A 21,628-nucleotide genomic window follows, 5' to 3' on the forward strand; every position below is an offset into this window, starting at 1 on the left:
CTTTCGTTCACACAAATTGTGCAGCACACAACATGCTGCCACCACGGGAGGGATATTGTGCTCGGCGAGGTCGAAGTGAGTGAGGAGGCACCTAAATCTTGCTTTCAGTTGCCCGAAGGCCCCCTCGATCATGATGCGGGCCCTGATCAGCCTGGCATTAAAGGCCTGGCGGGAGGGGTTGAGGTGCCCCGTGTACGGTTTCATTAGCCAGGGCTGTAGGGGGTAGGCCGCATCCCCCACCAGGCACACAGGCATGTCCACATCCCCGACCCTGATGTGGCGGTCGGGGAAGAAGGTCCCGGCCTGCAGCCGCTGGCACACGGAGGAGTTCCGGACCAGCCCACATTAATGTCCATGAACTGTCCCCGGTGGTCACACACGGCCTGCAGGAGGATGGAGAAGTACCCCTTTTGGTTGACGTACTGGGAGGCCTGGTGTTCCGGGGCACGGATGGGGATGTGCGTCCTGTCGATGCCCCCCCCCCGCAGTTAGGGAAGCCGAGGGCACTGAACCCCTGGATGACTGCGTCTGGGTCAGTGAGGTGGACCACCCTGCGGAGCAGCACCCGGTTGATGGCCTTGACCACCTGCAGAGAGACACAGCAAACCGCGAATCACTGGGGCACCCAGATGGCTGGGAGTGTTCGTTCCCTGGCACTGCCCCGCGCCCCACTACCGGAAGCAACCCCCCCTGGGCGGCGTGTAGTACGGCCAGGACAGACCGAACCCTCTGGTGCAGGGCACTTTCTCCTCCTCCCCTCCCCCATTTTCCCTGGGGCGGCCTATCCCCTCCTTACAGCCGCCCTCCCCCCCAGCCCAGTGGCCGGTGAGTGCTGTACCTGCATGAGCACTGCTCCGACAGTGGATCTCCCCACGCCGAACTGGTTCCCGATGGATCAGCAGCTGTCCGGCGTGGAGAGCTTCATGAGGGCGATGGACACACGCTTCTGGAGGGGGATGGCGGACCTCATGTGAGTGTCCCATCACTGCAGAGCAGGGGTGATCCACTCGCATTGCTCCAGGAAGGTGTCCCTCTTCATCCTGAAGTTCTGGGTCCACTGCCTGTCTCCCCAGCGCTGCAGGACGATGCAGTCCCACCAGTCGTTGCTGGTGTCCAGACGCCAGATGCAGCAGGGCACGCTGGCGTCCAGGCGCTGCTGCAGCTCCTCCATGGCCCCCAAAGAGGCCAGGCGGAGAGGTAGGGGACTGACTAGCATCAGGTGGTGACAGGCAGCCTCCAGCCATTGCTGGCAGGCTTGCAGCAGCAAGTCCAAAAACTGCACCAGAAAGCCCAGGGCGAGCTCTGGCTCCATGTTGCCAACTACGGCGGTGTCCCCAAAGGGAAGCACTGACACAGGCAGGCGCAGAGAAAAATGCTTTGCTGTCCCACGGCGAGGTAGGCAAGCAAGCAGGAAAAGCTGAGAACCGGTTTTACGGCTGTCCAGGGGGGTCCCTTTAAGCACGAGCCTCAGATAGCGTCAGACAGCAGCCACACAAAGCAACTACTGACCTGATACCCTGCCGGAACCGGTTTCAGCTGCCCTTAAATGCCCCCCAGCATCCAATCAGTGTGGAAACTCTCGTTCGAATTAGTAAAACGCTAATTCAAACTAGTTTTTAAGTCTAGATGCGCTAATTCGAATTAGCTTAGTTCGAATTAACTAATTCGAACTAAGTTAGTTCGAATTAGTACTGTAGTGTAGTCATACCCTAAGATATTAAGATACAGCAGATTGAGATATTAAAACTGATAGGTTACATGATGTATTTTATCCAAAGCAAATTCGAGTTACTGTCACTGAGACCAATGAGGGAGGAGATGCATGTGGCCCATATTTTTCATCTCCCTCATCACCAGAGCTGGATTAATATGTTGAAATGACTCTTCACTTGACAAAAAGCCTGATTATCCTCATGCGCAGGTGTTTGCTTTTCACGCTGTACACGATTGGGTTCATCAGGGGTGGCACCAGCAGGTAGATGTATCCAAAGAGAATCTGAAGCCAGTGAGATGAGCTGTTTCCAAATCTGTGTATCAGAGACAGACTGACCATTGGTGTATAGAAGAGCAGGACGGCGCAGAGGTGGGAGACGCAGGTGTTCAGGGCCCTGAGGGTCTCCATGCGGGATGCGATGCTCAGCACTGTTTTGAGAATCATTACATACGAGAGGAGGATAAGCAGAGAGTCCAACCCCACTGTGGAAAGTATTATGACCAAGCCATAGATATTGTTAACTGTGATGTCCGCACAAGCCAGCTTCATGACCTCATTGTGCATACAGTAAGAATGGGAGAGGACATTGGCTCGACAGTATGGGTAGCGTTTCAGGAGAAAGGGGTATGGGAGTGCTAAAGCCACCCCTCTTAGCATACACACCAGTCCTAACTTGGCTATTCTCAGTGGGGTTAAGATGGAAATGTATCTTAGTGGGTCACGGATTGCAATGAAGCGGTCAAAGGCCATCGACACGAGCACAGAAGATTCAATGTATGAAAGCGAGTGGAAGAAGAACAACTGGGTAAAACAGGCATCATGGTTGATCTCCCTAGAGTTAAACAAGAATGCGCCTAGTGTTGTCGGCATAGTAGTCATTGATAATCCAAGGTCTGTGATGGCCAACATGGAAAGGAAAATGTACATGGGTTCATGGAGGCTTGGATCTGTTTTTATAAAGAAAAGAATACCTGTATTTCCCATTATCAATATGGCATAAATAAGGCACAAGGGGATAGAGATCCACAGATGGACATCTTCATGCTCTGGTATCCCAGTGAGAAGGAAAACTGCAGGAGTAGATTTGGTGACATTGACATCTGACATGATGTACTGGGTAGATCTGAGGAGTTTTGAATTTTCCTTCCTGAAAGGAAAAAGAATAGAAGGCAAGACAATATTTTATGAGACATTGTTCTGTTCTCAGTAAGTAGAGGGCAGTTATGACACAAGAACCCCAGTAGTTCAAGGAAGAGGAGCAAAAATATATTCTTGGATTTACACCTCTGATAGGAAGTTAGGGACGGTCTGGTTGGATGAGACCTGTAGTCCATTATGCCCAATATCCAGTGACTAGTACTAGAACCTGCAGCTTGAATGAAGGAAGACCTGCAATAGGCAGCTACGAGATGACCTACTTCTAGGAAAGTTGCACACTTCCTGAGACATGGATATATTTTGTGATGCCAATCACAACTGTTGATTGGCCTTCCAAGAGTTCTCAGAAAATACTCATGACTGAAGTTGGATTTTTCTAGTTACCCATATAAATATCCAGCCACTTTTTGAATCCCGACAAGCTCTTGGCCCCATTAATATATTGTGGCTGGGATTTCCATGCCCTACTTGAGCACTGCGTGATATTAAAACATTGACAATCCCAAACATGCAATACCACCTCAGTGTGGCCTATTTTATAATGCCATGGGCAGTGAATGGGGGGAACTGTTGCGGTTGTGGTAGCAGGAGGATTATACAGTTATTTTGACTCTCTCCTCAGACCCTATACTATCAGCAATCCTACCTACCTTCTAGACACCAGTAACTTCCTGGACACCGTGGATGTAAATGCTCTTGACACTTTTTGTTTTAATTTTTTTTGGAATGGAGATGCCTATCTCCTAGAACTGGAAAGGACCTTGAAAGGTCATCAAGTCCAGTCCCCTGCCTTCACAGCAGGACCAAGTATCATCCCTGACAGATTTTTCCCCAGATCCCTAAATGGCCTCCTCAAGGATTGAACTCGCTGGCTGTGTCTACACTGGCACCTTTTTCTGGAAATGCTTAAAATGGAACAGTTTTCCGTTATAAGTATTTCCGGAAAAACAGCGTCTACATTGGCAGGATGCTTTTCTGGAAAAGCCCTTTTTCCGGAAAAGCGTCCGTGGCCAATGTAGACGCGCTTTTCCGGAAAAAAGCCCCGATCGTCATTTTCGTGATCGGGGCTTTTTTCTGGAAAAGACTACTGTGCTGTCTACACTGGCCCTTTTCCGGAACAGTTTTCCGGAAAAAGGACTTTTGCCTAAGCGGGAGCAGCATAGTTTTTCCGGAAAAGCAGCTGATTTCTTACAGCAAATCGTCACTGCTTTTCCGGAAATTCAAGGGGCCAGTGTAGACAGCTCACAGCTTATTCCGGAAAACACAGCCACTGGGTTTAGCAGACACCAGCATTCCAGACGATGAGGGATTATTAGCTGTCAGGAACATTAACCTCAAATACACCACAGTACACCTAATGACTAAGTCCTCACCGTCAACTATTTGCAGTTTGGGGATAATGTATACCTTCAAGTCTGCAGCACAACTACAGGCACCCCGATGGCCTCACAATATGCCAACACCTTTATAGCTGACCTCGAAACAAGGTTCCTCGGCTCTCATCCCATAGTCCCGTTACTCTACTTACATTATGTTGATGTCTTTATTATGAAGTATAAATGGACACAAGTCAGGTATCAGAAATGGTAATAACAGAAACCTGTAGAAGAACATTTTAACCCACCTGGGCACTCATGAATGGATTTAAATGTGACCATTCTTCTACAAAGGAATTTCCAAAACCAACTAGAGAGAGAGAGAGAGAAAGAGAGAGAGCAGAACTGAGCTTCATATGCCAATTTTACACTCTCTCCTAGTTTCAACAAAGATAAGAAGTGGATGGTCCCTTATAAAACCTGCTTTTCTTACATTCCACATGCTAGTGAGATAAAAACTAATGATGGGACACTTCCAGACCACTCAATTAGTCTCACTGCCATCAGCTTTACAACTGACAGGTACCCACCCCCCCGCGCTCCATTCTTTTACCACTATAAATTGAGAGGTTCCCCCCTTTTCTCTCCATGCTACTCACATCTCTCTCTCTCTTTCTCTCTCTCTCTGTATATATATATCTTTGTTAGTCTATAAAGTGCTAAGGGACTTCTTGTTGCTTCCTAAGGGATGGCATCATACCACTGTTTCCTGAACAACGAGTTCATTGCACAAGCCCATTGCAAGCAGTATTTGGAGTACTGTCCTATACTTTCTAAACTAAAACCCATCAAGAAGTAAAGTTGCCCCTGCTCCTTCCCTTAGACATTCCAACAACTCTGCTGCTGGCTTCCAATATATAAGCATGATAAAGTGTGGCTTGGAATATTTCTCTCATGATGACAAGTTTGAGCGTAAGATTTCACATATGTACATTAGCTCACACATCAACCCATTTTCCCCTCTGATCTCTCAGGCTATATCTACACTGTGGGGTTTTTTGGGTGAGGGGGGATACCTCTGGAATCTCAGAAAAACCCTGCCATATCCAGAGAACACATTTGCTCTTTTGCTTTTTTTCTTTTTGCAGAAGTGAACACACGCTCTTTCAGAAGCCCCTGTATTCCTCGTTACACAAGGAAGAAGGGGGCTTCTGAAAGAGGTTTTTTTTTCTGAAATTTGGCCAATTCTAGATGCGCCAAATTTTGGACAAGCTTCTTGTGAAAAAAAAATCAGAAAAAGCTATGCAAAATTGTGGAGCACATTTTGTGTAGCTTTTTCTGGAAAAAAATGTAGTGTAGACCTAGGCTCAGAGATGATTTCTCAGGTCAGAGAGGGATCTTAGCATAACAACCTGTTTCTTAGCCTGAGAGAGAATTTTGGGTTTCACTTTTAATACTTTTACATCCTCACTAATATGTGTGAAGAGCAAAGATGCCGTGTGGTTCATTTCCCACACCCAAATGGGGCTTTTAGCACAACGAGACAGATATATGGGTATGTCTACACTAGCTCGTTAGTTCGAGCTAGGTAGGCAAATGAGGGCAACCGGAGTTGCAAATGAAGCCCGGGATTTAAATATCCCGGGCTTCATTTGGATCTTCCCGGGCACCGCCATTTTTAAACCCCCCTTAGTCCGAACTCCATGCCCGCGGCTATACGCGGCACGGGGTAGGTAGTTTGAATTAGAGACCCTAATTCGAACTACCGTTACTCCTCATTCCAGGAGGCTAGGTCTACATTCCATGAGAAGTACCGGTAGTTCAAATTAGGATGGAGTTCGGACTAAGGGGGATTTAAAAATGGCGGCGCCTGGGAACATGCAAATGAATCCCAGGATATTTAAATCCCGGGCTTCATTTGCAACTCCGGTTGCCCTCATTTGCCTACCTAGCTCGAACTAACGAGCTAGTGTAGACATACCCATAAGGACTGGAAATAAATGTGTTGCAGGTGATGGGGGACAGTTTAATATATGGGCACACAGTTCATGACTGTCCCGGTTTCTTATTTCAAATCAAGGTTAAGCAAATGGGGAAGGGGAGGGAACAGTGGATTGCCAGATTTTTGTGTATCTTGAGTAACCCACTGTGCAGCATGGGACCATTTGAAAAATCCTGACTCAGAGCATCAGCGTTTTAACACTCTGAGCTTTGTTTGAGAGCCAGATTTCTGTGTAGCTTAAATAACCTTTAGTGAATGAGCAGATGTAGGGGAGGGTTTCCAGGCTACCTACGGCTGCCTGCCCTCCAGCCCTGTCACTGGGTCACCCCAACAGCCCAGCGGAGTCCTCTGCCGCTGCATAGAACAGCTGCCAATGCAAACAGCCTGCAGCCTTCACCCTGCACTTGGCATGTTACAGACTGTGACACCTGCCAACGTACCCAGTTCCTGCTAGAAGGGAGCCACTGACACCGGAGGTCTTCACCCTACAGCACAAGGAGTATCAGAGAGGTTGCACAGGCAGCAGGCAGTGTCTGTAGAGGTAGGGAGGCAACTGCCTTTATGCAGCATGCCTCTACATTCCCTTGGGGACACTTGACCATAGGGGAGTCTCAACTGTTTGGCTCTGTGTGCACCAGCTTTAACCCCCTCACGTCCAATAGCAAACTTCCGAGGCCAAATCACAATGGATGCATCTTTGCAGCAGGCTCCATTCTTGGAATCTGGGCTCGTCATCGCGGTTCTTATGGTTCTGATTGGACACATAGAACCCTGAGTAGTAACGACGATGCCATCAGAGCTGTGATCTTGCTGAATTATAATGCAATATGAGAGTCAGAATAAGAATGGACCAGATTTCTCAGAGCAGCCTCATTTTCCTGCATCACAAATCCAGGGTGCAGGCCAGGGAAGGGAGATTCCACAAGGCTCCATGTACATTGCATTGGTCCAGAAGGGGAGGGGCCTTCCCTGAAGAATGAAACAGGATACCCAAGATCCAGGGATGCCCAAAGTTAGGCCAGGCCTCACTGGTTCATTGGCATCTATGTTCCTTCTCCCCTCTTCCCCCCCCCCCATTTCTTGGTGTCCTCTACTTTTCTAGGACCCTCTCTGGCTCCCTGCTATCACAGGCTCATCAGAGATGTGTCTCCACAGGCTGTCGCAGTAGCCACTGCCCACAGGGCCTGCTGAATGGGTCTGTACAGAGTTGGGAGAAGTGGCTACAGTAGCTAATGGTCACAGGACCCCAGCCATAAACTAAGTGGGAGATTTTCCCCTTCCCACAATGCATCCCTAGGTTATGTCAGTGCAACCTTCATTTATCTTAGAGAGAAGCAGATGAAAAACTTCCCATTTCTCTTGCACATTGAGGCAGCTGCAGGAGGGCGGCATCCTGGCAGATGAGCTCTCAGAGACAAATGATCCTTCTTCCATGAAAATTCACCCCCAGAATGGTTGAAAAGGAAACATTTTAGTTTTGGCCACAATTTTCTCTAGGGGGAGGGTGGAACTTTCTGTTGTCCAGCTGAAACCATGAGCCTCTCTCTCTGGTGCTACCAGACCACACCCCTAGGTGGCGCACTCACCCCCTTTGCCCCCTTCGCCCCCCCCCGGTCAGCCTCCCACTCACCAGGTGCCTAGACATCTGCTAGGGAGCCCATGTCTGCTCTAAATCTAAGGGATCCTGTAGAACAGGATGTCAGCAGCAGCCCATCCATCAGTGGAGAAAATTAAGAACATAAGCATGGCTAATGGTCCATGCAGCCCAGTGTCCTGTCTTATGACAGTGCGAGTGCAGATACGACCAAAGCCATTTTGACCCTGCCCCCCATATTTGTCTTAGTGGTGTCACTATATTAGGATACTTCAGAGGGCATGGACAAAATAGGGTAATTATTGAGTGATCCATGTCCTGTTGTGTGCTCCTGGCGTCTGGCAGTAATTGGTTCAGAGTCCTGAGTTGCTTCTCTGCCTTTGGGGTAACAGCCACTGAGTGAATTGTCTTCAAAATTCATCCAATTCTTTATTGATCAGTTTATAATTCTGTCTTTCACGATATCCCAATGCAATGGGTTCCACAGGCTCACTGTGCATTGTTTGAAGAAATAGTTTTGTTTGTTAGAAACTTGCTGCATCTTAAGTTTGTTGGGTAACCTGTGGTCTTTTTGAAGGAGTAAACAAAACCTACTTATTCACTTTCTCCACACCACTTACTGTTTTATTACGTCTATCATTATTTGCCTTGACCCTCTGTTTCTGCAAGCTGAACAATCTCTCTTCAGCCAGACACATTAAGATTTTAAATAAGGCATCAATTTTAAAAATAGAGGGTTTTAACCAATGGGAGAAAAACTCCCATGGGAGACAGTGGAATCTCCCAGTAGGTCCAAATGAAGCCTAGATGCCTCGATGGAAAATACTTTTTAGATGAACAAATGTTACGCATCAAATCAAGTCATTGGGTTCAATGTAGGAGTAACGGGGAAATTCTGCAACCAGTGATGTACAGTGGTACCGACTAAACAATTTAACGTTCCATTCTGACCTGAAATTCTGTGGCTGTAAAAGAACATAAAAACAGCCTTATTAGGATAGACTAAAGGTCCTTCAAGCCCTGTATCCTGTTTTCTGACAGTTGCCAATATCACGTGCTCCACATAGAATGAACAGAACAGTAATCATCAAGTGATCCACCTGCTGTCGTGCAGTTCCTGTCTTCTGTCAAATAGAAGCTAGTGACAGCTTCCCTGCCCATCCTGTCTAATAGTCATTGATGGATCTATCCTCCATGAATTTCTCTAATTCCCTCTTGAACCCTGTTATATTCTTAGGTTCAAAATGTCCTCTAGCAAAGAATTCCACAGGCTGACTGTATGACGCAATACATTATTTTGTTTTAATCCTGCTGCCTATTCATTTCCTTTGTTGAGATCTAGTTCATTTGTTGTGAAAAAGAGTCATTAATGCTTCCTTCTCTATTTTCACCACACCAGTCATGATTTTATAGACCACCTTCTATCCCTGGAATCACATCAATTGGCTGTAAGAATCATTGTGTTGAATGGACTGCTTTCTTTTAATGTAACTAGAAAAAGTTGTTACTCTGAATATTTATACACACTGAAAACCAGTATTTGCTGCCCAAGAAGAAATAGGATTTTCACAGAAAAATTGGGATGTATGGTCTCTTTTCCCTTGAAACCAAGGGTATGTCTACATTGCAGAGTTTTGTCGTAAAAACAGCTGTTTTTCAAAAAAACTTTAATTACGTCTACACTGCAGTTGTGTTCTTTTGAAAGAAAATTGAAAGAACGGAGGTTTTTTTCCAGCATTGGTAATCCTCTTTCTACGAGGAAGAAGCCTTCTTCTAAAAGAGCTCTTTCTGAAAAAGGCATTTGAGGACAGGGAAGAGGGAGTTCTTTCAGAAGAAGAGGAAAGAGGAAAAAGCACAGGTGCCCTGGTGGCCACTCCGTCCACAATAATCACAGTTTAAATGTGAGATAGTGTCCATTCAGTGTGGATGCTATCTTTTGAAAAAGCAGATCGCTTTTTTGATGCACTTTGACAGTGTGGACGCTCTCTTTTGGAAGAAGTGTTTTCAGAAGATCTCTTCTGGAAAAGCGTCTTGTGAAAGAAGCCTGCAGTCTAGTCATAGCCCAAGTCACTTCCTGTCATTGGGGGAATATCACAATTGTCCCACTCTTGTAGCAGAGTACAACAAACCACGTGTGTTAAATGATCATTACTAGACAAGTCCAAATGGACATGTCATTCTCTTCCGTTGGAGTGCTTGTGACCACAGATACGCAGTCACCTGTAGTCTTTTTATAGCAAGTAGGTTTATAGAATCATACTAGTACTGGAAGGGACGGCGAGAGGTTATCAATCCAGTCTCCTGCCCCCATGATAGGACCAAGCACCTTCTAAATCATCCCTGATAGATGTCTATCCAACCTGCTCTTAAATACCTCCAGTGATGGAGATTCTAAAACCTCCTTAAGCAATTTATTCCAGTGTTTAACCACCCTAATAGTTAGGACATTTTTCCAAATGTGCAACCTAACCTCCCTTGCACAATTTAAGCCCATTGCTTCTTGTCCTATCATCAGCAGCCAAGGAGAACAATTTTTCTCCCTCCTCTGTATAACACCATTTTAGAGACCTTTATTATGTCTCTTCTCATTTTTAAACTAAACAAGCCCAATTCTTTCAGTCTTCCATTATAGGCCATGTTCTCTAGACCTTTAATCATTTTTGTTGATCTTCTCTTTTGCTTCATCTTTGTTACTCTTCTTTCTTGAAATGTGGTGTCCCTGAGGCCCCACCTCACCCCATTTCTTCCCCAAAGCCGCATCTTCCTTCTCCTTCTCTTCCCGTGAAGTCCTCGTCCTCAGCAAGACCAGACAGGCTATTTTAAGAGCTGACCAGGGAGGCCAGCCTGCTGTGGGGAACCCCAAACTCTCCACTTTCCCACGTTGGTGTGGGAATAACGTGGGTTGGGGCTGCTCTCATGGCCCCTATCCCTCCACCCAATGCAGGAACCGTGCGCCTGGGCCTTGCCCACCACGGAGCAGTAGCTGGGTGTCCTGCAGGGGCCCTGGCCTTCCAGAGGGGGGCTGGGTTTCACCCACCTGGGCCCCAGGGAGAATTGACCGCTGCTCTTGTTTCACCACAGCCGCAGCACCTGGGACTGCAGGGAGCACCACCCGGCCTGCAACAGCCACCTGCGCCCGGGCAGCAGGAGAGCCAGGAACCAGGAGGAGTACCAGCAGCGGCACCTCCGGTTCCTGGAGCGGCTGCTCCACAATCAGGAGCACTGGGTCCGGGAGGACCTTCGGCTGTACCAGCGGAGTTTGGAGGTGCTGGAGGAGCAGAGCCGTGCCCTCAGAGGCCACCTCCAGACCCCGGTCGACAGATTCATGCCTCCTCCTGCTCCAGCTCCTGCAGCTGCCCTAGCTCTCGCTCCTCCTCCCACCCCTGCTGCCCCTGCTCCCCCTGCCCCTGCTTCCCCTCCCCCTCCCACTCCTGCTCCCCCTCCCGCTTCCTCCACCCCCCTGTCCCTCCTGCCCCATCCTCCACAACCACTCCCCCCCGAGGTCCCCGCACCTGCAGTGTTGTGAGACGGGAGAGCCAGCCGGACCCCCAAGCCTGAGCTTTCCCTTCCCTTCCTCCCCTTCAACCCCCGTCCAGCTCCCCCCTCCCAGGTTTCCCCCTCCCCTCTTCCACCATCTCTCCTCCCTCCCCCCACCCCAGTTATGTATAATAAAGAGATTTTGTTTGCCAAAACAGGTGTCTTTATTTTACATTATTTAGGAGGGGGGGGTTAAGGAGGGGAAAGGGGTAGGGGGGTAGGGTGGAAGAAGGCCCCAGTGGGGCATGCAAGGGAGAGGTTAGTCCTCCTCCTCCACCTGGAAGCTCTCCCACAGGGCTTCCCGGATCCGGACGGCCCCCCGCTGGGCTTCCCGGATGGCGGCAGTGTGGGGCTGAGCGTACTGGCCAGCCATGTGGTCAGCCTCAGCCATCCAGGCTGGCAGGAAAGCCTCCCCCTTTCGCTCACACAGATTGTGTAGCACAGAACATGCTGCCACCACGGGAGGGATGTTGTGCTCTGCGAGGTCGAGGAGGGTGAGGAGGCACCTAAATTGGGCTTTCAGTTGCCCGAAGGCCCCCTCTATCATGATGCGGGCCCTGGTCAGCCTCGCATTGAAGGCCTGGCGGGACGGATTGAGGTGCCCCGTGTAGGGCTTCATGAGCCACAGCTGTAGGGGGTAGGCCGCATCCCCCACCAGGCACACGGGAATGTCCACATCCCCAACCCTGATGTGGCGGTCGGGCAGGCTTGCAGCATCAAGTCCAGAAACTGCACCAGAAAGTGCAGGGGGACCTCTGGCTCCATGTTGTCACCTGTGGCGGCGTCCCCGAAGGGAAGCACCGACACACACGGGCGCAGAGATCAACGCTTTGCTGTCCCTCGGCGAGGTAGGTAAGCAAGCAGAAAAAGCTGAGAACCGGCTGTCCAGGGGGGTCCCTTTAAGCACGAGCCTCAGAGAGCCTCAGACAGCAGCCATACAAAGCAACTACTGACCTGATGCCCTGCCAGAACCGGTTTCAGCTGCCCTTAAATGCCCCCCTGCGTCCAATCAGTGTGGACGCGCTAGTTCAAATTAGGAAAACGCTAATTCGAACTAGTGTTTAAGTCTAGCTGTTATAGTTCGAATTAGCTTAGTTCGAATTAACTAAGTTAGTTCGAATTAGCACTGTAGTGTAGACATACCCTGAGCGAGGGCAGGTGTCATGGGAAACAACATACAAATCCCTTCTCTATAGTGCTGTATCGAGAGCAATCCTGAGGTCGGAGCAGACACCCAGATGGTTTTTAATAGGCCAACAGCTTATCCCTCCAATTTCCACTCTCATGGCACTCTCAAAACCATCCCTCCCATGGCTCCAGGCCATAGAGCCCATTTCAACCTCTCTCTGGACAGTGAAGATTAGTACTTCTTGTCATCTTGGAGGTTGGGACTGTGGAGGCAGGAAAAGGGAAGAAGGGAATTTGTGTGCAGCCATCTTGGTCTTGTTAACAAGAGAGCAAGAGTCAGGCTAAGTCTGTGGCCTGACAATGTGAGATCTGTAATTAGACGCTGCCTTCGCCTCTCGCCTCTATACGGAGATAAGGATAGAACGCTGACTCTGGTAGGGACCTTGAGATAAGGAGCATCTGGGTGGAACTAAATAACTGTTAGCCATTGGTGTTTGTAACGGGAAGGAGACTAATTGTTATTGTTATTATATCTAGAAGCTAAATCTGCCCTAACAAGGAGACACATTCTGCAAAATAAATCTCCTTACAGTGCATGGTCGAGTGATCCACCCCAGAGTCAGCAGCATAGATCAACTGCTGCAGCATGGATGTTATGAAAACCCTATACTGAGAAGTTTAAAATTAGTAATAGCTGACTGCAATAATACACATTTGGATTTACCTATTGAAAAGAATTAGGAGGTGTGGGGGCTAATGGGAAAGCCCATCCTCCTTACCACATTAATACCGGACAAACCTGTGTCATCGAAAAAAAAAAAAAGGTCATTTAGCAGGAATTAAGACGTATCATAAGAAAAAGCATGTGAAAGGGAAAGGCAAAAGGTTTGGAGCCCTATGGGCATAGTGGAAGGAATAAGGAAAGTAGGAATACAGTCATTGGAAAGTTAAGTTACTAGGAATGAGGAACGTTTTCTTTGAAAAGACGAAGCAAGTAATTTAAGGGAAACATGCTTTTAAAAGTGACTCCTTGTTTCTTGCAGCCTTTTTCAATAATCCAGGCAAAGAAACAATCAAATTTAACTATTTGGCTACAGACACTTTTGTTAAATCTGCAAAAGGAAAATAAGGAATTCTATTGACACTTAACTGGTTAACTGTCTAAAAGAATGAAATCTATACATTCAATCCTTAAGGTTAAATTTACTCTTTAAGAAAACAAATCTTTGTTTTAAGAATCCAAGCCCTGAAACTTCACTGTGTCTCTGTTCAAGGCTGTGTTGATAACACTTTTGGCTTTCTTTCAAATCCAACATTATATGTGAATACAGGCTGCCTGGCTATTTCAAAGGAATATAAAACACCTGTCCCCTCAAGTAAATTGTCCAAATACAAACAAAATATTTATAAGCGCCCATTTAACAAAATTTAATGTCACTATTATTACTATAGTCTTAATAAGTACCACTGTATATGATTTTTTTCAGGAAAAGAAAAGCTTTTTGCTTGCTGGAACAATAACTGACCAACACACTGTGCTAAGGAAAGGCATTATAGCTTCACACTTTAAGCCTGATCTGTGGTACAAGAGGGAAACTGAGGCATGCCACTGTTGGGGAGGGCTATCAACTCTAGAGGTAATTCGAGGGATTGGAAGGTCACGAGTACCGATGAAGCGCCCTTGTTCTCGTAAAGTTGTAGCTCACTTGCCCATGGAAGTGGTAAGGAACTAGCTGTAACCGGTTCCCCTAACAGATCTTAGGCAGTATTTTAAGTTATAATGGGCCACCCCGACGGGGGTAGAAATGTTTTCTTGTCTTTCAGATCATCAGAAAGCGCTAGTGCCAGCTGAAGAAAAACAACAAACAACAACAACAAAAAACCATGGTTCTGTGTCATGACATAATAAGTTTGTGTTCTGTCCAAGTTTGTCTTGTGTGTCTTAATTGTAATACGTATTGCAAATATTGTTGTGTGTAGGATATTGTTTTAATGAAAGGATAATTTGAGTAAAGCAGAAGCATTAATTTAAACCATCAAAATTAATAATTGGGCCCAATCAATTGGCAACTTTAAAATTCAGTGAAAGGATAATAGTTTGGAAATTGTTTAGGCTAGGAGAATGTTAACAATGTCTCCACAGGTGAACAAAAAAGGAACTGGAAGGAAGCAAGGAGTGTATACTTGAACAGAAGGTACCAGCTCTCTCCCCCACCGGATTGGTTTTGCTTTAATGGCTACACAAATGAAATATTTAGCTTCTGCAAATTTGCATACCAACCATAAAAGTGGTTTGGCCAGATAATAAGAAATCTATAAGTAACAACACGGGCAAGTGGGACATCAGCATATTTAAGTAAAGATGCCCACAACAATGAGGAAACTAGTAACCTCACCATTGCAATAACAGCTACTTGCCCTGCTACTCATTGGTGCCTGATGCCTTAAAAGGCCTCAAGAATTATGGAATTGCATAGGTTCCTATTAACAATTAAACATCTGTGAACCATGCTTAGTCCTATAAGAGAAACAGTGACTCTAGTCAATGTAACCTCCTTCAAGTCACATACATAGAACAAATACACACTAATAGCAATGGGGAATACACGGCCTTGGGCCTCCCCTCATTCACACATAATGATTTTGTTTATTGTAACAACATGAACACTACGAGGACAAAGAATACACAGTCCTCTGAGTTAAAGTTTGCATGGAATATTGTGGGAAAGAAGCTAAACACTAACATTAGGCCACTGAAGTTGGACCTACTGACTCTCACTGGGGCTTACCACTTAAAGCCCAGACAAAGGTAACCCCTGAGGCATGGCTGTCATTTGTTAAACAATGACCATTGCTAACTTGCCCTCATTTGGATATTATTAACCAGGTCCTTAAGGACAAAATAGAGCCTCCCAATTGTGCATCATTCCCTGAACAGACCCGTCTCAGAACCAGGACAACTGTCACTGGTCCTTACCTTGGTGATGTTCCACACTGGTATAGACCAGCTGTGTGCTAGACTGGCTAATCAAATTGGCAAGTGCCTGATTAGGCAACGGCAGGGCTTAGCAGATACCATCGCAGATTGGTTTGGGCCTGGAACCTCTGTCAGCAACACTTATGTCATAGCCCAGAAATTGTATGAGAATCCAGGCTGGTAGATGCAGTAATATCCAGTGCCTGTAAAGGCCTAGACACCAGCCAAGCTAACCGATTCATCCTGAATAGTTCAAAGGATCTGTCCAGCTCTGTGTCCATTTCACTAAACCTAACCAGATATTTGGACCAGAGATTAATTGGATTGTTAATTAATTGAACTAAATTAAAGGTATTAGAAGGCCAGTATTGAAGAATAGGATAGCTTTGACCACCCAGCCCTTATAGTGGTGAGTCCCCATCTCCCCCGTGCCTACCCATGGGAGTGGGGAAGTAGAGAATCCATGAGGACCCAAAGGCCCACCTGGACAGGGCATAGTATAACAGTTTGTTTTTGGCCCTTCTGGGGATTCCTCACTCAGATCAGATCAGAATGGTAACCTCCCTGCCTGTACCAAAGAAGGAGAATATAGATAGATCGAGGGCATCACTTATTCTGAAGGTGTGGGAGCCTTCCTATACCCAGGGATTGTTGCACCTACTTTGATAAGGAAATTTTATGTACCTGCCCATTTAACATCATGACGAATCTGTCTAGGTTTGATGTGGTTGTCTCAGAGAAACAAAAACATCGAGCTGGTCCAAATAAACGGTACCTACTGGTGTTTGACTACCCAGACACATCACTCCATCCTGCCCCTCTACATATCCGTCTGTGTGCATAACAGCCCCTCGCCAGATGATCCTGACCGTTGATGGAATGCGGCTCTATCGCACTTCGGCAGTGATAAGTAACCTAACATGAGATTCTGAGTGGCACGGCGGAAGTAAGTACCTAGAGGAGGGTTTACTGGCCCTGCAGGTGAAGATCAAGGAGTTGGTGGCCAATGCCCAAAGATATATCGGGGCTGGCCGTCTGAGGTACACACAGATAGGGAAACACCGTGGACCATGCCAAACACCTACCTCTGCAGCACTCAACCAGGCAGTAGAGGTCAAACCTATAATCATGGGCAGCGCCAGTAAGGCAATGAAATATCTTAAAGATGGAGTTGAATAGTGTTTGTCAAATTATGTGGGAAGTTTCGATTATAACATTTATAACAGTGCTGGTGCTGTACTCGTACTTCCAGAGTAAATTAAAACCCCTTAAATTGTATTTAACCTGGTGGGTTAAGGAGAACCCCAAAGTCAAGAGAGAGGAACTATAGGAGTAAACTGAGGCAATCCATGGTATCTGGCTGAGAACTGACAAACTCAAATCATTAGGCCAGCTTGGGAAGTAAAACAGTTCAACAGTTACTGTGACCCTGGTTCCCCTGGCAACCACATTCCAAAAGGGCCTCACTTTGATAAGGCTGGTACCAAACAACCAAACAACCGCGCGGGATTGTTTTTACGGTTTGCTTTATTCCTAGGAAATAACCTTGGTTCCAAAGGAGCTAGCTGGCTTTTAGCTCTGAGAATAGAGACTCTTATGTCCATTAGCGAATGACCGCTCTAGAAAGACCTTTACCAAGTTTTGCTAAAGTGAAGTGCCAAGAACTGACTGTTGGCCAATGCTTCTCACTGCAAAAAGATCCCTCCATCTCGAAATGATCCTACCCCGATTGCTGATAAGCATCTCTCTTCTGGTCCTGCTTTCCTACCTGCTGGACACCAGAAGAACCAAAATATTACAGGGTGATGTGCTGGTAACCTCTCCCCTGCAGGATGCTGAACCACGACTGTTTCAAGAAAAAAAAAGAGGAAAAGTCCGCTCCTCTGACACCGCCAAAGCCCAAAGATTTCTGACTACAAAAGGACATTAAGAACTGACCTTGGTGAAAGAAGTGAAGTATTGTATATTGCCAAGGAGAAACTTGTGGGAGTGGTTTGGGTTTCTCTCTTTGATCTGGACTCTGTGCTTATGGACAGGTACCATCAGCATGTACCTGCCCTCCCTAATTTGGTTACTAATTATGATATGTTGTATGATGTTACTAAAATTATAGACCAGCCCCATCATAGAATTATATTGGGGATATTAATGATTATATTGCTTTTGCTTATTAAAAGTTTCATATTGGATTGTTGTTGTAAAAGATGTAGTAATAGAAATAGCTTTTATGTTTGTACTAATTATGTAATGTTTAATGAAAATAAAGGTTTAGAAAGATAGTTGTGCTGAAAGCACAAAAGGGGGGATTGTGGAGGCAGGAAAAGGGAATAAGGGAATTTGTGTGCAGCCATCTTGGTCTTGTTAACAAGAGAGCAAGAGTCAGGCTAAGTCTGTGGCCTGACAACGCGAGATCTGTAATTAGACGCTGCCTTCGCCTCTCGCCTCCTTACGGAGATAAGGATAGAACGCTGACTCTGGCAGGGACCTTGAGATCAGGAGCATCTGGGTGGAACTAAATAACTGTTAGCCATTGGTGTTTGTAATGGGAAGGAGACTAATTGTTATTGTTATTACATCTAATAGACAGTATATAAACTGCTTCATAATTGCTTGTATTCGAAGATCTGCCTCGGGGGGGGGGGGCTTCCCCCTGTCCGAACCAGTTTTTCCCTTGCTGCAGCTCGTAATAAAACTGCCTCTGGCTACTTGTTGCTTACAAACTCAGAGTGAGGACAATGTTTTCTTCCACAGTACTAAGAATGGGAGAGATGCACATGACCCAAAATATTCATCTCCCTTGTCACCAGACTTGGATCCATGTGATGAGCTGACACTTCACTTGACAAACACCCTGATTATCCTCACACGTAGTTGTGTGCTTTTCACGCTGTACACAATTGGGTTCATCAGGGGTGGTACCAGCAGGTGGATGTATCCAAAGAGAATCTGAAGCCAGTGAGATGAGCTGTTTCCAAATCTGTGTATCAGAGACAGACTGACCATCGGTATGTAGAAGAGTACCATGGCGCAGAGGTGGGAGACGCAGGTGTTCAGGGCCCTGAGGCACCCTGCATGGGATGCAATGCTCAGCACTGTTTTGAGAATCATCAGATATGAGAGGAGGATGAGCAGAGAGTCCAACCCCACTGTGAAGAGTATGATGAACAAGCCATAGATATTGTTGACTGTGACGTCTGCACATGCCAGCTTCATGACCTCATTGTGCATACAGTAGGAATGGGAGAGGACATTGGCTCGACAGTATCGGTGGCGTTTCAGGAGAAAGGGGTATGGGAATGCTAAAGCCACCCCTCTTAGCACACATACGAGTCCCATCTTGAATATCCTTGGAGGGGTTAAGATGGAAGCGTATCTGAGCGGGTCACGGATTGCAACGAAGCGATCAAAGGCCATTGACAGGAGCACAGAGGATTCAATGTACGAAAGACAGTGGATGAAGAACAACTGGGTAAAACAGGCATCAAGGCTGACTTCCCTAGAGTTAAACAAGAATATGCCCAGTGTTGTCGGCATGGTGGTTATGGATAAGCCAAGGTCTATGACTGCCAACATGGAAAGAAAAATGTACATGGGCTCATGGAGGCTTGGATCCGTTTTTATAATGAATAGAATACCTGTATTTCCCATTATCAATATGGCATAAATAAGGCACAAGGGGATAGAGATCCACAGACGGACATCTTCATGCCCTGCAATCCCAGTGAGAAGGAAAACTGCAGTAGTGGATTTGGTGTCGTTGATAGCTGACATGATATACTGGGTAGATCTGAGGAGTTTTGAATTTTCCTTCCTGAAAGGAAAAAGAATAGAAGACTAGACAATATTTTACATATCGTCGTTCTGTTTTTGGAAAGTAGAGGGCAGTTATGACATGAGAACCCCAGTAGTTCAAGGAAGATGTGCAAAAATATAGTATTTGATTTACACCTCTGATAGGAAGTTAGGGATTATCTGATTGGGTGAGACCTGTAGTTAATGTAGCCAAGTAGCCAGTAGTGCAGGTGGAGTGTAGGAAGACCTGCAATAAACAGCTATGAGATTACCTACTTTTAGGAAAGCTTCCCGCCCCTCCAAAATTAGACCTATTTTGAGGTGCAAACCATAATTGTTGACAGACCTTCCAAGACAGCTCAGAAAATCCTCAACTGAAACTGGATTTTTTAGTTACCCATATAAATATCCAGTCCACCGGTGAATCCCTGTAAGCTCCTGGCCCTATTGATGCATTGTGGCTGGGATTTTCATGCCCTACTTGAGCACTGTGTAATATTAAAACGTTGACTTTCCCAAACACCCAATTTCTAGCTCTCCATTTCTGATGGTGTCTCATTTTGTAATGTCATGGAAAGTGAATGGGGGGAACTGTTGTGGTTGTGGTAGCAGGAGGATTATTCAGTTATTTTGCCTCTCTCCTCAGACCCTATGCTATCAGCACCCCTACCTACCAATGACTTCCTGGCCATCATGGATGTAAATGCTCTTGACACCAGCATTCCACATCATAAGGGATTACTAGCTGTCAGGAACATTATCCCTGAGTACACCACAGCACACCTGATGACTAAGCTATGTGTCTTTGTGCTCATCCTCAACTATCCAGTTTGGGGATAATGTATAACTTCTAGACTGCAGCACAACTATTGGCACCCTGATGGCCCCACAACATGCCAACATCTTTATGGCTGACCTCGAAAAAAGGTTCCTCAACTCTCATCCCCTACTACCATTACTCTACTTAGAATATGTTGATGCCATCTTCATCATATGGACACGGGGAAGGAGACTCTTGAAGAATTCCACAGGAATTTCCAGCCTACTATCAACATTTGCCTGGACCAGTCCACACAAGACATCAAGTTCCTTGACACTACAGTACAATTAAATGATGGCTACCCTACCATTATCTTGTACTGGAAACTCCAGACCATTATTCTTACCTACATGTCTCTATCTTCCATCCTGGACACATCACATGATCAATTGTTTAGGGCCAGGCCATAAGAGACAACCGGATTTGCTCCAATCCCACAGAGACAAATACTTACAGGATCTTTATCAGACATTCTTAAAACTTAAAGACTCACCTGGGTAATGAAGAAATAGATTGGCAGAACCAGACAGTACCCAGTAATCTGCTTCTTCAAGCTGAGCCCAACAAGAAAATTAACAGAATACCACTAGTCATCACTTAGGGTGTGTCTAAACTACATGGCTCCGTCGATGGAGCCATGTAGATTAGGCTGATCGGCAGAGGGAAATAAAGCCGCGATTTAAATAATCTAATTTAAATAATCGCGGCTTCATTTAAATTTAAATGGCTGATCAGCTGTTTGTCGGCTCAGCACGCTAGTCTGCACACTCCCACGCCGACCTGAAAGCCCTTTATCGACCTCCCCGTTATGCCTCGTAGGATGTGGTTTACTGGGGAGGTTGATAAAGCGCTTTCATGTCGACAAGGGAGCATCCAGACTGCCCCGATCTGCCGACAAACAGCTGACTGGCAGAGCGCGGCAGCCATTTAAATTTAAATGAAGCCACGATTATTTAAATCGCGGCTTCATTTCCCTTTGCCGAACAAACAAATCTACATGGCTCCGTCGATGGAGCCATTTAGTCTAGACGTATCCCTACAGCCCCCAGTTAGAACCCCTCCAGCATATCAGTGACAATCTACAACCTATCCTGGAAAACGATTCCTTGGGAGACAGAGTAATCCTTGCCTACAGACAACCCCTCAACATAAAGTAGATGATTTCCAGCAGCGATACATCACACCTCTTATATACTCACCAAGGAACCTACCTTTGCCCACAAACATCTTTGTGAACTCTGCACACACATCTGTTCAAGTGACACTCATACATAACCTAATCACATAAGCTACCACATCAGAGGCTCATACAATTGTACATGCTCTAATGTGATCTATGCCATTGAGTGTCAGCAATGCCCCTCTGCCATGTTTATGAGCCAAACTGGACAGCCTCTACAATGGATAAATGGGCACAAGTCAGTTTTCTGGAATGATAACACACAGAAAACCGAAGGGGTGCATTTCAAGTTACCTGGGCACTCGTAAAAGGGTTTAAAAGTAGCCATTCTTCTACAAAGGAATTTCACAAGCAAACTAGAGAGAGAGAGCAGAATTGGCCTTTATATACCAATTTGACACTGTCTTTCA

The 21,628-nt window shown here is 46.3% G+C and overlaps 2 protein-coding genes across 2 annotated transcripts; both read right to left on the bottom strand.

Annotated features, from left to right (window-relative positions):
- Positions 1 to 1,885: 1,885 nt before the first annotated feature.
- LOC102460947 (olfactory receptor 51G2-like) lies at positions 1,886 to 2,821 on the bottom strand. The gene has a single exon (XM_006132542.3). It carries the CDS (start codon positions 2,819 to 2,821, stop codon positions 1,886 to 1,888), a length of 936 nt encoding a protein of 311 aa, XP_006132604.2.
- A 15,440-nt stretch (positions 2,822 to 18,261) lies between these two features.
- Positions 18,262 to 19,197, bottom strand: LOC102460706 (olfactory receptor 51G2-like). Its single transcript, XM_025189374.3, has one exon. The coding sequence runs from the start codon at positions 19,195 to 19,197 to the stop codon at positions 18,262 to 18,264; it is 936 nt and encodes a 311-aa protein (XP_025045159.2).
- Positions 19,198 to 21,628: the final 2,431 nt, after the last annotated feature.

The sequence above is a fragment of the Pelodiscus sinensis genome, chromosome 1 (assembly GCF_052426305.1).
Source record: "Pelodiscus sinensis isolate ZL-2025 chromosome 1, ASM5242630v1, whole genome shotgun sequence".
Taxonomy (NCBI): domain Eukaryota; kingdom Metazoa; phylum Chordata; order Testudines; family Trionychidae; genus Pelodiscus; species Pelodiscus sinensis.

What these genes read in the sequence shown, in the direction of transcription:
- LOC102460947 (XM_006132542.3), bottom strand. Translation starts at nt 2,821, where the DNA reads ATGTCAGATGTCAATGTCACCAAATCTACTCCTGCAGTTTTCCTTCTC.
- LOC102460706 (XM_025189374.3), bottom strand. Translation starts at nt 19,197, where the DNA reads ATGTCAGCTATCAACGACACCAAATCCACTACTGCAGTTTTCCTTCTC.